At 41.6% G+C, this 23,648-nt stretch overlaps 1 protein-coding gene across 3 annotated transcripts; it reads right to left on the reverse strand.

Moving 5' to 3' along the window:
• Nucleotides 1-251: 251 nt before the first annotated feature.
• KRCC1 (lysine rich coiled-coil 1) lies at nucleotides 252-22,520 on the reverse strand. 3 transcript variants are annotated; one of them, XM_070429657.1, is made up of 4 exons: nucleotides 22,383-22,520; nucleotides 10,504-10,739; nucleotides 5,919-6,032; nucleotides 252-1,788 (listed from the first exon to the last, which is right to left on the reverse strand). In XM_070429657.1, exon 4 carries the CDS (start codon nucleotides 1,764-1,766, stop codon nucleotides 1,014-1,016), a length of 753 nt encoding a protein of 250 aa, XP_070285758.1. In that variant the 5' UTR covers nucleotides 1,767-1,788; nucleotides 5,919-6,032; nucleotides 10,504-10,739; nucleotides 22,383-22,520; the 3' UTR covers nucleotides 252-1,013. The 3 variants fall into 3 exon arrangements, with proteins under 3 accessions (XP_070285758.1, XP_070285760.1, XP_070285759.1); XM_070429659.1 differs by having other exon boundaries at nucleotides 10,496-10,739; XM_070429658.1 differs by lacking the exon at nucleotides 10,504-10,739.
• Between the last annotated feature and the right edge of the window lie 1,128 nt (nucleotides 22,521-23,648).

Genomic DNA, 23,648 nt, shown 5'->3' on the forward strand with positions numbered 1-23,648 from the left:
GACCCAGAGAGTAAGGCTGAGTAAGGCAGCAGCTCAGCAAAGGTAGGGAGACTGGTTACATGAAAGAGGACTGAGGGAGAGGGATAAAGTGGTTTTAAATATGAATGAGCAAGGTATAGCAGACAAGGAATTTTTATAACTGTCGTGTGACCTACCCAAAAGACCTTGCCTCTTACAAACTGCTCTGTTATTACTCTTCCAGAAGGAAATCATCACTGAACGGGAACAGATCATTGATACAGAACAACAAATGTAGAAATTAGAACTTTATTATAAACACTTATTATAAATGGATTTTGTATACTCTTTGAAACTTTTAAAACTATATGTAACCTAAGATTATTTTAATGTATTTCATTATTCAATCTATAAAATACAAAGAGCTTCAAAAAAAACCAAACAAAATATATATCTAGCAGAGGAAAAAAATGTAAATTTGAGAAAACTAGTGAATATAAAAATACCACACCCCAAACTAAAACAGACCCAATTAAGAAATAGATTCTACAAAGCCTATTAATCCTCCAATTTAAAATAAATAACTTCCCAAGAGAAAAATATTTCCATCATCATAGCAGTTTGATGAATAAAAGCAAAGCTGCTCTCATTAAGGGAAATTACATTAGATGTAAGAAAAATGTAATGAAGTTTCTAGACAATGAAAAGTAATTTCCATGTTGGAGTTATCAGGCGTACTAAATACTTTAAAGATTTATTTATTTGAGAGAGAGAATGAGAGAAACATCAGTTAGTTGTTTCACTTATTTGTGCATTCATTGGTTGCTTCTTGTATGTGCCCTGACCAGGGATTGAAGCTGAAAGCTTGGCTTATTGGGACCACACTCCAACCAACTGAGCTACCCGGCGAGGCCTAAATACTTCCTGTTCACTTGGCCTTTGTTAGAAGTGAAAGTACCTGTTTCCATGAGAAAAGTGCTATGAACATGAACATCATAAAACCAAGCTCCTCAATGATTTTTCAGTTTAACTGGAGGAGAATCAACTCAAGAGCTTCAAAATCCAAGGATAGATTGGTCCCAAAGCATTTCCTCCTCCGTCCTTTCTGTGCCTTGTTCCTTTTTCTCTTTTCTACGCTTACGATCCTCTTTCTTAGAGGCTACATCTCGTCTTTTTCTCTCCCTTTGATTCTTAAGCTTTTCTGTGCTGATCCTGACTGTTTCTACCTCTGTGTTGCTTTTCTGGATGCTCTTGTGTTTGTCTAAATCTGTTTCCTCACAACCTTTTTTCCTCTTATGCTCGGGCTGCTGCTCCTCTGATTTTTCTCTGCCTCCCTCTGGGTGCCGTTTTCTCTTCGGGTGTGTCCGTTCATGGCCGGCTTTATGGGCACTGGTACTGTTTTCTGAGAGGTGCCTGTAAACTCTAGATTCTACACTGTATGAGCTATAATTATACTCTTGATGACTAAGGTTTAGGGGTGCTGGTTTTTCTGAGAAACAGTCCCTGGTGAATTGACAGTATCTCATGCTGTCATGAGCTGGTAGCCACTGAGGTAACTGGTTTTCCACTGTTTGTGAAACACTGCATGACCTTGGGTGGGTCTGGATGGTTTCAGTTGGGAGTCTTTGATCAAACCTTCTGTACCTGGGTCTGAAATCAACCTCTTCTTTGTCCCTACAGGTTTCCAAATAGTCCCCTCTCATCTGTCTGAAACAAGTCTTTGGTTCTAAGCCTCTGGCTCTCTGCCCTTGGATATAATCTTCAAGTTCATCTTGAAAAGAGTCATATGTCTTCTTTGAATGCTTCATTAGGTTGACAACAAGGGATTTTCTGTAAAGAAGATAAAAGAAATTTATTTTTATTATTTTATTCTGAATATATCTTTGTTCTTGAAGAGAGCTTCAAAACAAAACAATACAAAACATAGAAGTCCAAACAAATTAAAACCTAATTCAGTGTAAAAGTTAAATATCATGACATTCTATGCCAAAAAGGAACATCCGGATAATCAAATATCTCCTAGGCTACTCACAAGGACCTTGATCTTTCTCAGAAGAGGAATGAGGGGGCAGAAAGGAGCTGACATATAAGATTTTGTTGTTGGGCTAAAAATGTAAGGTATGTAGAGATGTATAATAGGAATACATGGTGGGTAGACTGATCTAAATGTTCATATATTTTCTATAGTTCTGATTAGTTTCTGTATATTGTTTTCTTCCAAACAAAATTAAATAAACACACATACTCACCTGACTAGAGTACTATAGGACTTAAAAAAAATAAAAGGATATTTATAAAATGGTTTGGGAATACTAGAAATTGGAAATTAGGCTATGAGATAAAACTCTTAGATACAGGGCATGAGGGAAAATGAGAGAACAGAGTTCTGTCTCTTCTATGTAGGACTTGGATTTCATTCCGCTACTTCTGATTGGTGGGAAAGCATTCTAGGATGCCTTCTGGTTTGTTCTCTATCAAACTACTGGTGGGAGGGCTAAGGGAGGAAATGGAGGTGAAAGCTGAGAGGGAATTAAATGGATGCACAGAAAAGTTTCAGAAAGAAAAGTACATATACTAGTTTTTGTTTGCTTGTTTGACTTTTTTTTTGGGGGGGGGGAGGGGACAGTACTATTCCCGCTTCTCTTTTTTTACACTGCCTAAAATCCTGTCTAAGTACAAATACAGCAGAAAATGTACTGATTATGAGATGATAATTCCTAGATATTTCTGGTGATACATTTTATCTCCAAAAATTAGCATAACCTGTGCAGAATTGAACAGTCCTCCCTTTAAAAGAAAAATAAGCCTAACATAGCACCCCAGAGTCACTAATGATCAGCTATCTTATCTGGACTTTTGAGATTAAAAAGGAAGTCTACATGAAGCCTAATTTGGTGAGTTAGAAAATTTAGCTACTACTCAACTTAAATAGTATAACAATTCTGAATAGAATAAAATAATATAACAAATATTTGATTAAATATCTAAAAAAATTTGACACTTCAGAAAAGAATATATGCAATGGCCAAAAAAAACATGAAAAGGTATCATTAGCTGTCAAGTCAATGTCAAATAAAACCATAATGAGATACCACCATGCACATATTAGAATGACTGAGATGAAAAAGACTGACAATACCAGTGTTGGTGAGGATGCACAACAACTGAAATTCTCTTACATTATTGGTGGGGATGTAAAATGGTATAAGCACTTTCACAAACAGTGTTGGGGTCCAACCCCAGCAGGTCCAGGGGTTCCCAAAGGTGTGGACAGAGTCAGAGAAGAAGGAATGACACAGAGACAGCATTCAGTTGATCAGCAGCCTAGCCAGGTTCTCTAGCCAGGATCTCCAGCCAAGTTCTGTGTTTATTGTCTTGTTACATCTGTATTTATACCAGTTGATCTTAATCCCATCCATTCTACTCCAAAGGTTAGGGCGTTTCTTATCTCCATTCCAAGGTTACTCTATTGTTCTATTAAGCTACGAGGAAGTAACTGAAGGAGATTATCCTAAGTAAAGATTATGTAGCTTAACCGTGATTGTTCTTCCCTGCAGCGACTGTGTCAAACAGCAAGGGTGGATCAGCTTCCGGCAAAACAGTTTGGCAGTTTCTGAAGAAGTTAAACAGATACCTACCATAGGGGTTGGTTATTCTACTCCTAGATATTTACCCCAAAGAAAAGGAAATATATGTCTATACAAAGACCTATATATAACATGTATATTTAAAGCAGCTTTAGTTGTAATAGCCCCAGAAAGGAAAACAACCAAATGTTGATCAACAGGCAAATGGATAAATCAAATAAATACTGGTACTTATAATGATAAAAGCATAATATGCTAATTAGACCAGACAGCAGAATGACCTTCTGGACGAAGCTGCGGCAGCGGGGCCTGAGGCAGAGGTGGTTAGGAGCGATCAGGCAGGCAGGCAAGCAGTTAGGGGCAATCAGGCAGACAGGTGAACAGTTAGGGGTGATCAGGCAGGCAGGTGAGCGGTTAGGGGCGATCAGGCAGGCAGGCAGAGTGGTTAGGGGAGAGCAGGCAGGCAGGCAGAGTGGTTAAGGGCGATCAGGCAGGCAGGTGAGCAGTTAGGGGCGATCAGGCAGGCAGGTAGAGTGGTTAGGGGCAATCAGGTAGGCAGGCGAGCGGTTAGGGGCGATCAGGCAGGCAGGTGAACAGTTAGGGGCGATCAGGCAGGCAGAGTGGTTAGAGACAATTAGGCAGGCAGGCAGAGTGGTTAGGGGTGATCAGGCAGGCAGAGTGGTTAAGGGCAATCAGCAGGCAGGCAGAGTGGTTAGGGGCAATCAGGCAGGCAGGCGGGTGAGTGGTTAGGAGCCAGCAGTCCCGGATTGCGAGAGGGTACAGGCCGGGCTAAGAGATCCCCCCTCCATGCACAATTTCGTGCACCGGGCCTCTAGTATTCATATAATGAATATTTATCAGTGGTAAAAAGAAAGAAACTATTGATACACTCAACAGCATGGAAGAATCTCAAAATAATTATGCTGAGTGAAAGAAGTCTAACAAAAGAGTACTTAGATCAGGGGTGGGCAAACTTTTTGACTCGAGGGCCACAATGGGTTCTTAAACTGGACCTGAGGGCCGGAACAAAAGCATGGATGGAGTGTTTGTGTGAACTAATATAAATTCAAAGTAAACATAATTACATAAAAGGGTACGGTCTCTTTTTTTTTGTCGCGGGCCGTAGTTTGCCCACGGCTGACTTAGATGATACCATTTACATATAACTTTAGAAAAGGCAAATTAACCTGTAGCAACAGTGACTGTTGTTGTTTTTTTTAACAGTAAAGAAATGCTAATTAGCATCTCTTTTTGAGATAAAGCATGAAGAGGTGGGAGGGAATGATTATAAAGGGCATTTTTTTTTTGGTATGGCTATGTTTACCACCTTGATTGTGTTGGTAATTTTATGGGCATATACATCTGTCAAAAACCATCAAATTGTGTAACTTTAAATGTGTACAGTTTATTGTATATCAACTATACTTTAATAAAACTGTATTTAAAAAGCCACTAATAAGATTGAAGAGGTGTTGATAATTATTGAAACTGAATTATGGGTGCATGAGTGCTCATACTACTTTTCTCTACTTTCTGTTTCGAAAATTTTAATAATAAAAAGATTTTATACACAATACAATGTACAGATCATGGGTTATAGAATTGTACACCTGAAACCTATCATTTCATTGACCAATGTCACTCTAATAAATCAATAAAAAAGAAAAAAGAACAGGAAAAAAAAGATTTTACTTCACACTCACTAGAATGATTAATCAAAATGACAAATCATCTAAATGACAAATGATATTAAGTGTATGGATGGAAACTTCATTCAATGTTGGTGGGGATGTAAAATGTTGTAGCTGCTCTGGAAAACAGTTTAGGATATCTCAAAATGTTAAACATACAGTTACCATATGATCCAGCAATTTCACTCTTAGGTGTATACCCAAGAGAAATGAAAACCTATATCCACACAAAAACTTGTACACAAATGTTCATAGCAGCATTATTCATAACAGCTAAAAAGTAGAAACAACTCAATGTCCAGTAACTGATGAATAAAATGTGTACATTCATACAATGGAATATTATTTAGCAATAAAAAAGAATAAAGTACTGATATATGGTACAACATGTATGAACCCTGAAGACATGCTAATCAGTGATTCCCAAAGTGGGCGCTACTGCCCCCCGGTGGGCGCTGCAGCGATCCAGGGGGGTGGTGATGGCCACAGGTGCATTTGGGGGCGATGAGTAACTGCTATTAAAATTTTAAAAAAATTAATTTCCAGGGGCTGAGTAATATTTTTTCTGGAAAGGGGGCGGTAGGCCAAATAAGTTTGGGAACCACTGTGCTAAATAAAAGAAAGGAGTCATGAAAGACCATAGATGGTGCAGAAATCAATAAAGAGGTAAATGGAACCTTACCCTTATCAGGCTGAGAACTTGGTGGAGAAATCTGATCATATTCATCCATTAATTGCCTTCAGTTTTCTAGCATAAACTTCCCCCAAACAGTGAGACTGTGCAACAACTGGGGAGCTAGAAAACATGATACAAAGATTAGAAAAATAATTTTTGTCCATAACTTCACTCCTAGTCACCTGGAAACAACCAAAATATTGTTTTAAAGATCAAAGCATTCAAAGTTTAGAATTATATCATCAATAAAGATCATCTGAAAATTCACAAACTCCATTTTCAATTGCTTATTTTGCTTCCTGTAAATCTGAAAGTAAAGCTCTTTTTGAGCGTATATTTTACCCTGGAAAAATTAATATTTAGTTTATTTTAGAACAAAGTTGACCCCAAATTTACACCTCATAATTTTTAATATATTTAGCCTGAAGTAAGAGTTTAAAAATAGTTTTGCTTGTTTAAAAATAGTTTTGCTTGTTTTCAAATCAAAGTATCAGCTTCAGTAGAAATAATCCTATGATTTAGAAGCCCTTTATTTTCAACCTACTACATAATGTGAAATCCTTTCTGATTCAAACTATATTACTACTCCAGATATGCCTTTTACAAAAGGTATCTGTAAAAAGTTGTCTTTGTTCAGTCAAGTGGTATTTGTGGCTAAAATAAAGGAAGGTAAGATAGATCATAATAAAATTTAAGGTAGAACTTTTTTTGAAGATGGTATAACAAAGGTGGAAATTTATTGAAGAACAAGTGCGGACTCCCATGTGGGGAGGGGGGAAGAATCTCACAGCACAGACTCCCATGTGGGGAGGGGGAAGAGTCCCTAAGATAGTACTTTTAATTTTCAACTAGATATCCTTTCATATACCATCTCCAATCTTAATTTCCTGAGTGCTGGGAAGACCATACTATTAGCTTTTTGCTCATTAGAACTTTGGTATAGAAACATTTAGTAAGGAGAAACCAAGATGGCGGCATAGGTAAACACCTGAAATTGCTGCCTTGCACAACCACTTCAAAAATACAACTAAAAGACAAAACGGACATCATCCAGAACCACAGGAAGGCTGGCTGAGTGGAAATTCTACAACTAGAAGGAAAGAGAAAAGCACTGAGACTCAGAGGAGGTGCGGAAGTAAAGTGCAGAGGTACGGAGGCACACGTGGAAAGGGCGGGCAACCGAGGACGCCGCACATGTGGAGAGGGCTGGCGGCTGAGGACACGATTGTCTTTTCCAATAGGGAGGGAGTCTCAGGCTCTGAACTCCAGTTCCGGGTGAGTCTCTAGGGACCCAGACTAATACGGGGAGAAACTGGACTGTCTGGCATCGGTCAGAACTCAAGGGCGGCTTTCTCTCAGAGGTACTTGGAGCGATTATTTGGACACTGAGACTCGGGGCCTCTTAAGGTAGGACTGGGGAGCAGCCATAGTTGCTTGCTCCTCCCTGTTGATCCCCAGAGACCCCGCCCCACCCAAGCTGTATACAGAGGCTTTTGCATATGAAAGACCCTTTGCAACCTGAAAATTACCTAACGAACTGCAGCTGAATCAGAGAGACCCAGAACTTCCAAAAGAAGGTCCAAGGCCCCACAGCAGCTTGCACTGCTTCACAGCTGGGCCTCATCTGGGCACCTCCAAACAAAGAAGAGGAATCTCTCCATAGCTCCTGCTGGGTAGCCTCAGGCAGAGGCTAAATTAGCACCTCCTTAGAGATCCAAGAGCCAGTGTACTCAGTGGTCAGAGTGGGACCATCCAGATTCCAACTCCTCAGATCCATAAGGGTCACACTCAGGGGGCAGACTCAGTGAGCACCAAAGCCCCACTGAAGCAAGTCTTGCCCCAGAAGGGTGTCTCCAGCACAGAAGTTCTCCCACTGCAGACACAGCTTATTCTCACAGCCAATTGGCCTGGAGGTCAATTCCTCCCAGTGATACCAACAACAATCAAGACTTAACTACAAGAAGACTGTGCACACAGCCCACAAAGGGGTGCACCAAGAGTGTCCACCTCAGGTAACTGGGGAGGCTGAGCCACTGGGCCCTATAGGACACCTAACACAGAAAGCCACTCTATCAACACAGGGAAGCATAAAAAATGCGGAGACAAAGAAACAAGTCACAAATGACAGAAATGGAGGAAAGCAAACTACTGGATATAGAGTTCAAAACCACACTTTTAAGGTTTTTCAAGAATTTTCTAGAAACCGCCGATAAATTTAGTGAGACCCTCAAGAAATCTAGTGAGACCCTTGAGGTTATGAAAAAGGACCAACTAGAAATTAAGCATACACTGATTGAAATAAAGGATATTATGCAGAGTTCCAACAGCAGACTAGAGGATTGCAAGAATCAAGTCAAAGATTTGAAATACGAAGAAGCAAAAATCACCCAACCAGAAAAACAAAAAGAAAAAAGAATCCAAAATTATGAAGATAGTGTAAGGAGCCTCTGGGACAGCTTCGAGCGTACCAACATACGAATTATGGGGGTGCCAGAAGAAGAGAGACAGCAAGATATTGAAAACCTATTTGAAGAAATAATGACAGAAAACGTCCCCTACCTGGTGAAAGAAATAGACTTACAAGTCCAGGAAGCACAGAGAACCCCAAACAAAAGGAATCCAAAGAGGACCACACCAAGACACATCATAATTAAAATGCCAAGGGCAAAAGACAAAGAGAGAATCTTAAAAGCAGCAACAGAAAAACAATAGTTATCTACAAGGGAGTACCCATAGGGCTGTCAGCTTATTTCTCAACAGAAACTATGCAGGCCAGAAGGCAGTGGCAAGAAATATTCAAAGTGATGAATACCAAGAACCTACAACCAAGATTACTTTATCCAGCAAAGCTATCATTCAGAATTGAAGGTCAGATAAAGAGCTTCACAGATAAGAAAAAGCTAAAGGAGTTCATCACCACCAAACCAGTATTTTTTTTTTTTTTTTTTTTTTTAAATTAAATCTTTATTGTTCAGATTATTACATTTGTTCCTCTTTTTTCCCCCCATAACTCCCCTCCTTCCAGCTCCCACCCCACCCTCCACCCTCACTCCCCACCCACTGTGTTCATCCATAGGTGCATGATTTTTGTCCAGTCACTTCCCGCATCTCCCACACCTCTTTTTCCCCCAAGAATAGTCAGTCTATTCCCTTTCTATGTCCCTGATTCTATTATAATCACCAGTTCATTCTGTACATCAGGTTATTTATTCACTTGATTCTTAGATTCATTTGTTGATAGATGCATGTTTGTTGTTCATAATTTGTATCTTTACCTTTTTCTTCTTCTTCCTCTTCTTAAAGGATACCTTTCAGCATTTCATATAATACTGGTTTGGCGGTGATGAACTCCTTTAGCTTTTCCTTATCTGTGAAGCTCTTTATCTGACCTTCAATTCTGAATGATAGCTTTGCTGGATAAAGTAATCTTGGTTGTAGGTTCTTGGTATTCAGCACTTTGAATATTTCTTGCCATTCCCTTCTGGCCTGCAAAGTTTCTGTTGAGAAATCAGCTGACAGTCGTATGGGTATTCCCTTGTAGGTAATTGAGCCTCTTTCTCTTGCTGCTTTTAAGATTTTCTCTTTGTCTTTTGCTCTTGGCATTTTAATGATGATGTGTCTTGGTGTGGTCCTCTTTGGATTCCTTTTGTTTGGGGTTCTCTGCGCTTCTTGGACCTGTAAGTCCATTTCTTTCACCAGGTGGGGGAAGTTTTCTGCCATTATTTCTTGAAATAGGTTTTCAATATCTTGCTGTCTCTCATCTTCTGGCACTCCAATGACTCTGATATTAGACCGCTTAAAGCTGTCCCAGAGGCTCCTTACACTATCTTCACATTTTCGGATTCTTTTTTCATTTTGCTTTTCCAATTGGGTGTTTTTTGTCGAATCTTTGGTTTGATTCTTGTGCTCCTCTGGTCTGCTATTGGGTATAATATTCTTTATTTCAGTCCGTGTATGCTTACTTTCTAATTTCTTTATCGTAGCATCGAGGGTCTCATTAGTTTTCGTGAGGCTCTGCACAAATTTATGGCAAGCCCTCAAAATTGCGATTCTTAGCTCCATATCCTCCATTTCTGTCATGTTTTTTTGTCTCCGCATCTTTTATGCTTTCTTGGTGCACCCCCTTGTGGTCTCTGTGCGCAGTCTTGTTCTAGCCAAGCCTTAATTGTTGTAGTTAACACTAGAGGGATTTGACCCCCAGGCCGACTGGCTATAGGAATCAGCTGTATGGAAAGCGTCTGCCTTCTGGGGAGGCGCTAATCCAGCCTTTGCCTGAGGCGATCGGCAAATGGCTGTGCGCAGGGCCTGGGCGGGGCGGGATCAACAGGGCGGGCGGAGGGAGCAGTTATGGCCACGCTCAGTCCCGTTCCCAGAGGCTCTGCTTCTCAGAACCCCGGCAGCCGCTGCAAACCTTGGAGAGAAAGCTGCCCTCAGGTTCCAACTGATGCCGGATAATCCCGCTTCTCCCGTTTGAGTCTGGGTCCCTGGAGACTCGCCCGGATCTGGAGCCCAGAGTCTGAGACTCACTCCCGACAGAAAACGACAACCGCGCCCTCAGCCACCAGCCCGCTTTGCGCGCGCACCTCGGTACCTTTGTATTTTCCACACTGCGCCGCCTCTGAGCCTCGATTTGCTGTTCTCTTTCCTTCTAGTTGTAGAGTCTCTCTTCAGCCAGCCTTCCTGTGGTTCTGGGTGATGTCCATTCAGTCTTTTAGTTGTATTTTTGAAATGGTTGTTTGCGGCAGCGGTCTCCGGTGTTTACCTACGCCGCCATCTTGGTCTCCTCTCACCACCAAACCAGTATTATATGAAATTCTGAAAGGTATCCTTTAAGAAGAGGAAGAAGAAGAAAAAGGTAAAGATACAAATTATAAACAACAAATACACATCTATCAACAAGTGAATCTAAAAATCAAGTGAATAAATAATCTGATGAACAGAATAAACCAGTGAATATAATAGAATCAGGGGCATAGAAAGGGAGTGGACTAACTATTCTCGGGGGAGAAAGGGGTGTGGGAAGAGACTGGACAAAAATTGTACATCTATGGATGAGAACAGTGGGTAGCAGGGGTAAGGGCAGAGGGTGGGGTGGGTATCGGGTGGAGGGGAGCTTTGGGGGGAAAAAAGAGGAACAACTGTAATAATCTGAAGAATAAAGATTTAATTAAAAAAAAAACAACAAAAAAAAACATTTAGTAAGCCTATGATAATAAATATAATACTATAGGCCTGGTGCATGAAATTCATGCATGGGCAGGGTCCCTAGGCCTGGCCTGAGATCAGGGCCTTCCTTCCGGCTTTCAGCTGGGGCCTTCCTTCATTCCGTGCCACCCTCAGGTGGTCAGAGCATGTCATAGTGAATGATCGAACTCCCGAGGGGACACTTTGCATATTAGCCTTTATATATATTTACTTAGTCCAGAAAAAACTATTCTGAAGGAGAAGTTATTGGGTCACCAGTAGGAATCTGGACTTTATGGAAATTATCTGGGGTACTAGTTTTGAGAGACTGGTCTAAGAAATCCGGCCCTGAATTTTGTTTTCTTATAGAAGACCATCTCAAGAAATACAGTCTAGCCGAAACCGGTTTGGCTCAGTGGATAGAGCGTCGGCTTGCGGACTGAAGGGTCCCAGGTTCGATTCCGGTCAAGGGCGTGTACCTGGGTTGCGGGCACATCTCCAGTGGGAGATGTGCAGGAGGCAGCTGATCGATGTTTCTCTCTCATTGATGTTTCTGACTCTCTATCTCTCTCCCTTCCTCTCTGTAAAAAATCAATAAAATATATTAAAAAAAAAAAAAAGAAATACAGTCTATTTTAAGATAGTCACTAATTAGAGTTATACCACTAATGTCATCTGAGAATCCCATGAAGGAACCACAAACCATCATTACCCATGGTAGCCAACTGTCCTCCACATTTGGCACAAACATGACCATAAGCAAGGCTCACTAAACAAGGATTAGACAAGCACTCATAGCTACAGTCATATTCACATATTAACTTCTAGAATATTTTCTAAAAGTGTTTACCACAGTAAATAATCTATGTCAAAATTACTACCTATTACACTTGAAGTCTATACTACTACCTAGAGTTCCTAATGGTTGAAATTTATTTATGGAACTTTACTCGTTTATAAATACAATGCAAATCATGGAACACCAAAATACTTCCCATATGACCATTTAAATAAATGTGTTGGAACCACATAGAGAAATGCCCGATATATTAACTGTGTATAGATGTAGAACTACATCTACCTACATACTTACCTATTGATCTAAAATTCAATTTTTAAAAAAAAAATATATTTTATTGATTTTTTACAGAGAGGAAGGGAGAGAGATAGAGAGTTAGAAACATCGATGAGAGAGAAACATCGATCAGCTGCCTCCTGCACATCTCCTACTGGGGATGTGCCTGCAACCCATGTACATGCCCCTGACCAGAATCAAACCTGGGACCTCTCAGTCCGCAGGCCGACACTCTATCCACTGAGCCAAACCGGTTTTCGGCTAAAATTCAATTTTAATATAAAAATTCAACATATAGAAAAATTTAAATATATACACATGTATTGACTGTACGGAGGAGTTAGAGCTGGACTGTAATCCAGTCACTCCCTTTCCTGGGAGGAGGAAGAGGGAAGAAGGCAGGTGATCTCTGGACCTCAGGTAAAGAGTCAAATGATACCTGCTGGGAGGAGGGTACCTTTATCTGAAATGCTCTCAGCAAGATGTCCCTCGCTAAAGATGATCTATAATAGATAAATCCAGGATCGCTGAGGCATAACTTCCTGAAGACTGTCATATAAGCTAAAATGCAGATTCATAAATTTAACATTTCCACTGTGTGAGGTGACTCTCACTTACACACCTCATCTATTATTCAGGGTCAGAGATGCATGATCAATGTGGGAAAATAATGGTCATGTGTTAGACATTGCTGTTTTATTAAAGCCTCTTGATTGCCTGTACCCTTGAATTAGTAAACCTTGATACTAGGTAATATTACAGATTCATTTGAGTCTGATTTGATGGTCTCATCTTGTGTGTTAGCTCAACACCCATAGGAAAAATCCAAAAAGATATACACTAAACTTAACGGAGTTTGGGAAATAGGGTTAGAAAAAGAGTATGGGAGAACACTCAACATTGTGCTCTCTGCACATGTCTGTATTGTTTAAAATTTGTTTTAATCCCACCTAAGGATATGTTTATTGATTTATTTATTTTTTTTGAGAGGGGAAGGAAAGGAGAGAGAAGGAGATTTGTTGCCTCCTGTACTCACCCAAAGAAGGGACTGAACCCACAACCTTTCAGTTTACTGGATGATGCTCCAAGCAACTGAGCCACACTGGCCAGGGTTGTTTAAATTTTTGCAAAGAACATATATTACTTTGTAATTAAAAATGCTATAATAATTTTATTTAAAGGTTCTACACGAAATCTTCAAACTAAGCCTACTTTTCAATACCAGTGTATAGATGAAAAGATTTGCTTAAAAATATTATGTTCAGCCCTGACCGGTTTGGCTCGGCGGATAGAGCGTCAGCCTGCGGATTCAAGGGTCCCAGGTTCGATTCCCGTCAAGGGCATGTACCTTGGTTGCGGGCACACCCCCAGTGGGGAGTGTGCAGGAGGCAGCTGATCGATGTTCCTCTCTCATCGATGTTTCTAACTCTCTGTCCCTCTCCCTTCCACTCTGTAAAAATCAATAAAATATATATATAAAAAAATATAGCAAGTTATTTAAAAAATATTATGTTCAAGAATTATAAATCAGAAAAATATCATAAAGGATTTAATGAATATTTAAAAATATTTCTTTATAATATATAGTATCCCTTTAAATTATTTTTTAGTTGTTTAAAAGTATATAATGTAAATTATATTTGACTCTTAAGTCAGGCAAGGTAAAAAGTTTAACTAAAAGAACTTTCAGAACTTTCCTTGAATCAGAATTAATATAATCAACTTGAACATGATGTGACATTAAAAATATTCAATAACACCACATAAATATTCTAACAACTAAAACTAGCACAGATGGAAAGTTTTCTGAAGACTAGTCATTTGGAAGCTCAGGATACCCTAAATTATAACAATTTCCCTCTCTATTCAACCCTTAATACCAGATTGCCTAATTCCTGAAAGTGAATGTTTTAAGCTGTGTGGACGGAAAAAAAGAGGTTCTACGGAAAGTAATCTCACAGGGTGATTGACCATGAATTCCTATCAGGGCAGGTCATGGTGGGTAGTCATGCCCCAGGCATACTTTTTAGTAAAAGGTTTATCTTTGCTTTAAACAAGTCCTGACCACTCTTTCTGTGCATGAAACAATGCATTGTTTCTAAGTCAGAGATTTTCAACCTGTGTGCCTCAAGAATTTTTTAAACATGCAATACTTCACTATTCAGACGGGCACTGACCTCTTTTCCCAGTGGTTCTCAACCTTCCTAATGCCGCGACCCTTTAATACAGTTCCTCATGTTGTGGTGATCCCCAATTTCATTGTTACAAACTGAACATAATTAAAGCATAGTGATTAATCACAAAAACAATATGTAATTATATATGTGTTTTCCGATGGTCTTGGTGACCCCCAGGTTGAGAACCACTGCCTTAAAATGTGAAGAAAAAAAAAAAGCCAACAGCCAACACAATAACAGCCTTAGGGTGTGAATACCCTGTCTCTCTCTTTTTATTTTTTTAAAGGCGGATTCCCCCTTAGGGGACCACTTTATTGATTTCAGAGAGGGAGAGGGATAGCAACATCAATGATGGGACAGATCACTGATTGGCTGCCTCTTGCACACCCCATATTGGGAACTGAACCGTAACCTCTTGGTCCACAGATCCATGCTCAACCATTGAGCCACGCTGACCTGTCTTGAACCATAAATATTTAGGTCATTTAATAGAGTTGCAACTTATTGGTTATATTGCATAATACGGTTGCTTCTGATTGGCTAATTTTTGGTACCAGAAATCCTTACATACAAATATAGGCACCTGATTATTTATTTATTTTTTGTTAATCCTCACCTGAGGATATTTTCTCCATTGATTTTTAGAGTGGAAGGGAGGTGGAGAGACAGAGAGAGAAATATTGATGTGAGAGAGACTGGGGCTCAGGACTCGAGGCTGCCACTGGGGTACATGCCCTTAACTGGAATTGAACCTGTGACACTTCAGTCTGAGGGCTGACACGCTAACCACTGAAAAAACTGGCCAGGACTAGACACCTGATTTTTTAAAAATCACTTGGCCTCGCCAGTGCGGCTCAGTGGCTGAGCATCAACCTATGGACCAGTCAGGGCACATGCCTGGGTTGCAGGCTCGATCCCCACTGGGGGGCATGCAGGAGGGAGCCGATCAATGATTCTCTCTCATCACTGATGTTTCTCTTTCTCCCTCTCCCTTCCTCTCTGAAATTAAAAAAAAACTTATTAAAAGAAAAGTCACTTGGAGCAAAAAGGGTTGTAAATCAATCAAAATTATATCTATTTTTTGTCACATCAGCAAAAAGTATTTTTTTTTTTTTGCGTGCCACAGAATTTTAATAATTAGTTTACGTGTGCCATGAGATGAAAAAAGGTTGAAAACTGCTGACCTAGGTCAATATATCTTTGCAATAACCACACCTCAAGAAAGCATATCACCTTAACTATCTTGTAATTCAATCCCTGCTTTGCTTCTCACACCCACCCCCATGTAATTTTCCTTAGTTCCTTCCTTACTTCAAATGCATAAAAGAAACTGCAAAACTTATTCTTTGTAGCATTTGAGATCTTGCTTCCTGGCATGTGTTACCAGTTTGGCTCAAATAAACTCATAAAAAATTTCCTATAGGTTTGGACGTTTTCTTATGTCGACAGCTGACACTAAAGTAAGAAACCTTGAGTCACCTTTAACTCCTTCACTCACCAAGCTCTTACTTTGTCATTATCTCCATTAAACGTATCATATTCCCAAGCTCAAAATCTCAGCCATATTTCTATCAAGTCCTGATTCATGTCAATTCTTGCTTTATAAAGTTTTTATCAAATCTACCTCTTAATTTTCTTTAAAATTTTTTAATTGATTTCTATTAAAAATTTTTTTAGGGGGGGGGGCGGACATTGATGTGAGAGACATCAACTGGTTGCCGCCCACATGCAGGGATCGAGCCTGCAATGGAGACATGTGCACTTGACCAATCGAACCCAGGACCATTCAGTCCAAGGGCCAATGCTCTAACCAGTGAGCCAAACTTGCTAGGGTTTATTGTTTTTTAGAGAGAAACATCTATTGGAGAGAAAAACCTGAATCGGCTGCCTCCTGTATGCCCCCTACCGGGAATGAAACCAGCAAACTTTCTGTGCACTGGTCGATGCCCAACTAATTGAGCCATTTACCAGCTGGGCTCTCTTCATTTTTTCAATTCCCATAACACAACTTAGTTCAAGCTTTCCATGCCTTTGGGCTTTATTAAACTTTATCACTATTAATTTAATTTTGTCTTCAAGGTAGCATGGTGGGTACTGTGGGACAGGATAGGAAAAAAGAGGTATTTATTGATTACTGTATGTCAAACAAGGTAATAGATTATTCTTTCCATCTTTTACCTCTGCAAGATAACTGGAATTTCCCACATTTTGAAGATTAAGACATCAGGATACAAAGAGATTAAAATAGCTTGTCACATGTGTTAAATGAGAGCTGGATCTTAAACTTTGGTTTATCGCGACTCTTTCTATTATATATACATGGCTGTCCCATTCATTGAGAATTATAAATTAGGGAAAACGACAATTCCTAATATCAAGGAATTTACGATTTTGTAAAATTATATGCAAAGAACTACAATGCAGGATAAAAACCTGTTAAGTGCTATAAGACATAGGAAGGTATAATGTCTTCTTGCTTAGGAGTTTGGGAAAGGATTTGTGGAGAATGGATTTGAATTGATCCTTAGGAGGTAGGCAAAATTTAAAGAAAAAAATGAGTAAAGAAAAGGTATTCTGGAGGAAGGAAGGCATTAGAAAAGGCATATCCACTTTAGATAAAACAAGATATGCACAAGGCAGAGAAGGACAGTGCTATAACAGTGGAATGGGCCAGATCATAATAGGCCTTATTTGGGTTTTAAATTTAATTCTGCAGTCAATAGGGAAAGAAGAGACTCAAAATAGGAATAATGGTAATGAGGGTGCTGCAGGCAAGAGTTTATTGGGCTGAACCCGAATTGTGGTAGTGAGAACAGAAAAGAAGGGAAGAATATAAGAGACATTCTGCAAGTTGAATCAAAGGAATTTTTGATAGCTGGGGGGAGAGCAGGTAGAAGAGTGGGGAAGCACGGATAATTCTAAGGCTTTCATCCCATTGAAGTCAGAGAATAACGAAGAGGAAGATAAGTTACCATTGCTGTTGTAATTATTCCCCAGGAGGGAAGTGGGAAGTGGAGTGGAGAAGCATAGTATTAAAAAAGATGAATGTGATTTTGGAATGAACTAAGATTCTATCAATATCTTTCACATCTCTCCTTCCTTTTCCTTTATGTCCCATTCCTTCATGTGCTCAATTCCTCTATGTGAAACTGGATTCAAATAACTTACAGGTATTTAATGTACCATGAAATTCCTTACAAAATTACAAATTAACATAGTCAGGCTCTTGAACTAATTACATATGTACCAAACTTCTGTGAACATGGTGGGCAACAGGACCATTTGAGGAAGATGGCATAGTAGTAAATTCTAGGTGTTGAAAAATCTTCCCTCAGAAAATTTTGATGCTACCTTTTTAAATTTTGTATTATTTTGCATGGTGAATACTATTTACTCATTACAAAGGTTGTAGCACTCTACAGTTTGAAGAACAGACTGTGATTATTGTGTACAGTGAAATGATCACTTCCCCTAAACTTGACACTATTTTCATTACCATTGCATTTAGCTTAGCTTTTTTTTTTTTTAGATCTCATATTACAGATTTCTGTTGATCTTTGTCAGGGATCCTCAAACTTTTTAAACAGGGGGCCAGTTCACTGTCCCTCAGACCGTTGGAGGACCGGACTATAGTTTAAAAAAAACTATGAACAAATTCCTATGCACACTGCACATATCTTATTTTGAAGTAAAAAAACAAAACGGGAACAAATACAATATTTGTATTTGCATGTGGCCCGCGGGCCGTAGTTTGAGGACCCCTGATCTTTGTAATTGCTAAAATCCTAGAACGATCTCCTAACAAAGTTTTTAAAGAAAAATAAGATACTGGTTAAGTAACAAGCAACACTGTTTTCTCTTCTTGTCCATGTAATCTTAATTGTCAATTATTTAAGGCTTTTATAAATATCTAAACTAAAAATATATTGAATCTTAGTGTTTTTGTTAATCCTCAACCCAGGATATTTTCCCCTTGGGGAGAAGGGGGGGGGGGAGGGAGAGAGACACACACTTTGATTGGTTGCCTCCTGCATCCAACAGGTTGGGGTCCAGATCGAACCTGCAAACCAGGCACATGCTCTTGACTGGGATGGAACCTGAGACCCTTCTGTGCCAGGGCCCATGCTCTAACCAGCCAGGGCCTGTTACTACTGTTTTAGAGTATAACATATCAAATATTTACCATTTGTTAAGTATCAGTTAACTGAACAGTTACTGAAATAAATCATATTGTTTTTTAAATCCTAGTGAATAGTCTCAATCCTAAATCAACAGATTTCATTACTCTCTGAATGCCATCTGATGGCCATTTTTTGGTCAAAGTTCATAGTTTTATGAACAGCCAGTCTAGTACACAACCGAGATGTGGAATGATTATCAATACAAAACTATAAATCAGCTCACAATTTTCAAACTGTCAAGGACCCCAGAATTTGGTTAGTGGAGTTCCTCAACCTCAACATTACTGACATTTGGGTAGAAGAATCCTTTGCTGTGTGTCTCTGTGTGTATGGTTACCCCCTGCATTTTAGGATGCTTACAGCATCCCTGGCCTATACCAGACACCTGTAGCACCTGCTCTCACTACACTTCCTTGCCCAGCGGTAAAAACCAAAACGCCTCCTGACATTGCCCAATGTCCTCTGCGGTGGGGTTTGGGGACAAGTTTGCCCCCGGTTGAAAACCACCCAATTGGGCTAATCCAATTACCCCTTTCCACAGATGACAAAACTCCAAAGAAAAGAAGTTTAGGACCGTGAAAGTTTAAAAGTTTGATTCTTACTCAGGGTCATATAGCTAGTGGAGAAACTAGCACTAGGACCTATTACTAGCAAAGACTCCTTATAACATCCAGAAGTCTAAAAGGTTATTGCTAGCATTGTGTGAACTGACATAATTAAATCTTTAGTAATTTTGCATATACTTAGTCATCACACACACAAAAAAAAACCCAATCAAAACAATAGAAATTGAAGTCAGGCAAAAAATTTTTCAATAAGAAACTGTTTCCAAGTCTTCCTGTGATCTGGATAGGACAGCCAAATTGAACTATAGTCTTGACACCTATAAACTGCTCACGCTTACTTGTTGGTGATATGAAAACAAAGAATCCAGATTTTATTTTTTATCTCACTAGATACTAAATCTAGTCTTCCAAATTGCCCTCCCTAAGATATTTAATGGAACACAATCTGGTTAATTCTAATTTTCATTTTTAGTGAATGAAATTTATATAAAGTGCTTACAAATGGCTTTAAAAATTAATATTTTAGCCCTGCCCAGTGTGGCTCAGTTGGTAGGAGTATCCTCCCATACACTGAAAGGTCACAGGTTCAATTCCCAGTTAGGGCACATGCCTGGGTTTCAGGTTTGACCCCAGGCCCTGGTAGGTGTGGGAGGGAAGCCATCGCTATTTCTCTCAGATTGATGTTTCTCTCTCTCTCTCTCCCCCATTTCCTTGTCTAAAAATTAACGAAAATGTCTTTGGGTGAGGAATAAAAAAATAAATGTATATTTTACTACTTTAGTTCACTAGTGAAATGTGTTAAAAGATTATGGAAAAGCACACAAAAATGGAATATATCACGGAAGAGGGTAAAAACAAAACTATTTTTATGAGGCTATTATATTTACTGTTGTCCCTCCAGAAGAAGGGAATTATTCTAAGGTATTCTGGCTCCCACCATCTTTCACTGTGTAGACAAAAAAGCAACCTAAGGCAATACAGTAAATACTAAAAGTTAATTATTAAAATGAAGATGACTAAATGTTTTACTGAGATTTTCTGCAGTAGGATCAAACTCCACCTTTACAGCCTTATCTCAGTTTGGAATAAGCTGTTGGCAGGTATAGTCTTGTAAGAATTTAAACATCTCTTAGGTCAGCGGTTCTCAACCTGTGGGTCGCCACCCCTTTGGGGGTCGAACGACCATTTCAAAGGGGTCGCCTAAGACCATCGGAAAACACATATATAATTACATATTATTTTTTGTGATTAATCACTATGCTTTAATTATGTTCAGTTTGTAACAATGAAAATACATCCTGCATGTCAGATATTTACATGACGATTCATAACAGTAGCAAAATTAGTTATGAAGTATCAACGAAAATAGTTTTATGGTTGGGGGGTCACCACAACATGAGGAACTGTATTAAAGGGTCGCGGCATTAGGAAGGTTGAGAACCACTGTCTTAGATGGAAACAAGAAAAAAATAGCCTTTCACTCTGGCCAGTGTGCTCAGTGGTTAGAACATCTGCCTGGGCTCTGAAGGGTCTCAGGTTCAATTCCTGGTCCAGGACTGGTACCTGGGTTGCTTCCTCTCCCTTCACACCCCCCCCCCCCCCCCCCCGCCCCCGCAAGGGATGAGGGAAGCAAACATTGGATGTGTCTCTCATATCCATGTTTTTTCCCCCTTTCTCTGCCATTCCCTCCCTCCCTCCTTTCCACTTTCTCTGAAAAAGCAATGGAAAAAAAAAAAGATCCTCAGGTGAGGATAAAAAGAAAAGAAAAGAAAAGAAAAGAAATAGCCTTTCATGTTGTAGGAAATGTGTTGGTGAGAACTGTCAAAACTTTTGGCAGGGTCACTCCTCCCAAACCCCTGCACCAAGAAACTTGCCCCAATTTTAACCAGGGTCTCAGCAGCCTGCGGTGAATTCCTGGGATGACCTCGTCCCTTTTGAGTTTGGCAGGGAAAGCTCAGGATTGTCCTAAGAAATTTACTGTCCGTTCCAGCCAGCACCTGATGACAGGCTCCTGATCTCTCTTTTACATTTTTTATTTATGAACTTTATTTTTATTGTTGACACTATTACGGATGAATTCAACGTGCTCCTGGTCTCTCTCTAGAGTACTTACTAAAACGGGCTTTCAACTGCGAACCCCTCCTCGGGCCCTCGCAGACGCATGTGTGTGTCTCCTACACTCCAGGCTTGTCCTGCTCAAGGACTCAAAGCCACTCCCTTGAAATGCAATGGTCGGGAAACAGGGGCCTGAGTCCCCGTGACGTGGGAGGAAGACCCCTCCCTCCCTAACGCCAGCAGCCGGGGCCGCTGCGCTCACTCACCACCGGTGTCCGTCACCGTCACCTGTCACTTCCCCGCGTCCACCTGACCCCACCTCCCCCGTCGCGCCTGCGCAAACCGATGGAGCTCAGCGCTTTCCCAGCTGCAGGCGGTTACTGCTGTTTCCCACTCATGTCCTCCTTGGTCTTATCTGACATTGGTAGGTACGTGGTCTAGCTCAGATCCCTAGGCCTGTGAGTCTTAGGAGCTTCTTTTAACAGGGGGGGGTTACCCTAAAAAAAGCCAAGGGAAACCCCAACGTGATCCCGCAGAAACCTCGGCGCCGCCTCGGCCGGTGTGGCTCAGTGGGTGGAGCCTCCCTCGCGGACCGAAGGGACGCGGGTGGGAGTCCGGTCCAGGGCTCGGATCTGGGCTGCAGGCTCCGGCCCTCAGGCGGCCGGTCGGGGCCGCGGAGGCAACTCACCGACACATGGCTGTCTCTCTCTCCCTTCCTCTCTCTCCAAAATCCTCGGCAAGAATGGCCTCGGCTGAGGATTCACAAACTAAAACACCCTCCCGCCTCCGTCTCCCAGGTCCTCACAGCTTCGCGCTCCCCTGTGACTCCCTACCCCCCACCTCTACCCGCTGCTCCCGAGGGCCCTCCCGGGGGTGTCCCTCTCCCAGGAGGCGGGCTCCCCTCGTCTCAGGCCTTCTATCCGTTTGTCCGTCCCCTCCACCTCGGGCTGCCTCCTCGGTGCGCCTTCCGCCCTGACACTCGGACCCACCGGCCTCTCCCGGGCCGCCTCTCTCACGCCCACCTCGGCGTCCTCGGCTGGCGAGGCGCCCCTTCCCCTCCACTCGCCACTGGGGGCCCCGGCGCCCTCTCCGGGCGGCGGGCGTGGAGAGCGGGAGGACTCGGGCCGCCGGGTCGGCCATTTTGCCCCCTCGGCGCGCGCCGGGCCTCCTCGGGGCCGCGGAGTCGCGGGGCTGAAGGCGGGGCCGCCCCCGCCGCCGGGGCGGGCACTCACCTTCTTGTGAGGCAGGGGCGGGCGTCTACTACTACCGTCCCCCTCCCCGCCAACGCCGCCGGCCGGGAGACCGGCCGAGGTGGAGGTGGCGGAGAGGCAGGGACCGCCGCTGCCGCCACCGCCGCCTCCGCCGCCGAGCAGGCGGGGTAGGAGGAGGAGGAGGCGGAGACCGGGGTTCCGGAGGGGAAGTCGCCGCCACCAGCGGCGGATGACTGGCCGGCGCCGGCGCCATGACGGAGGGGGCGCGCTACTGCGCCTGCGCCGGTCGCCCCGCCCACACGGCCCTTCGCCCCGCCCTTCGGTCGCCCCGCCCCCTCGCCCGCCTGTCTGGGGCTCAGCTCTCATTTGGCTCAACCTCCTTATTCCTTAGCAGACCCTCCGCCTCCCCGTTGCCCAGAAGCACGCGGGGCCTCCAATCTTTCAGAGAGTGAATCTAAACCCACCTACAATAAAAGAAAAGTCTGGAGTCTACGGGTTCTATTCCAGAGCATCTGAAAACGAGAGCATCTCCTGCTTAATCTTTTTTTCCTTTGCTAGGGCCGTTTGTTTACTCTATGTAGATTAAACAAAATCCTTGGTCCTGATACGCTGTCATCATTGTCCATAAATGATCTCTCTCTCTCTCTCTCTCTCTCTCTCTCTCTCTCTCCATTCACCCCTCCCTCTCCCTCTTTCCTTTCCTTCTGTCAAATATGTGTATGTAACCATGTATGTACATAAACACATGTAAATCTCACCATCTTATTCCCCAACTCCCAAAGAAATCACTATCCTGTTTGTAGTCATCATTTATATATATATTTATCACAAATACATGTAGCTTTAAAAAGTTTAGGTTATTTTTGAATTTCATAAGATTTATGTCTTTCCCTATGCAGTTCTGGGACTTGTTTCACTCAACATGTTGAGGTTCGTCAAGCTGTAGTATATGTGTCATTTATTTGTTTCATTGCTGTACACTATTCTACCCATTTTTTAAAAAATATATTTTATTGATTTTTTACAGAGAGGAAGGGAGAGGGATAGAGAGTTAGAAACATCAATGAGAGAGAAACATTGATCAGCTGCCTCCTGCTCACCCCCTACTGGGGATGTGCCTGCAACCAAGGTACATGCCCTTGACCAGAATGGAACCTGGGACCCTTCAGTCCGCAGGCTGACGCTCTATCCACTGAGCCAAACTGGTTAAGGCTATTCTACCCATTTCTTGATGGGCATGTCTCCTGGTGCACAGTGCAGGTTACTCTTGGGTATCCTTTCCTGTCA

Source organism: Myotis yumanensis, unplaced genomic scaffold (genome assembly GCF_028538775.1).
Source record: "Myotis yumanensis isolate MYYU_CA2020_CCGP unplaced genomic scaffold, mMyoYum1.0.hap1 SCAF_11, whole genome shotgun sequence".
Taxonomy (NCBI): Eukaryota; Metazoa; Chordata; class Mammalia; order Chiroptera; family Vespertilionidae; genus Myotis; species Myotis yumanensis.

Excerpts from the sequence above, each read along its gene's own strand:
- KRCC1 (XM_070429658.1), bottom strand. The coding sequence starts at position 1,766 with ATGAAGCATTCAAAGAAGACATATGACTCTTTTCAAGATGAACTTGAA.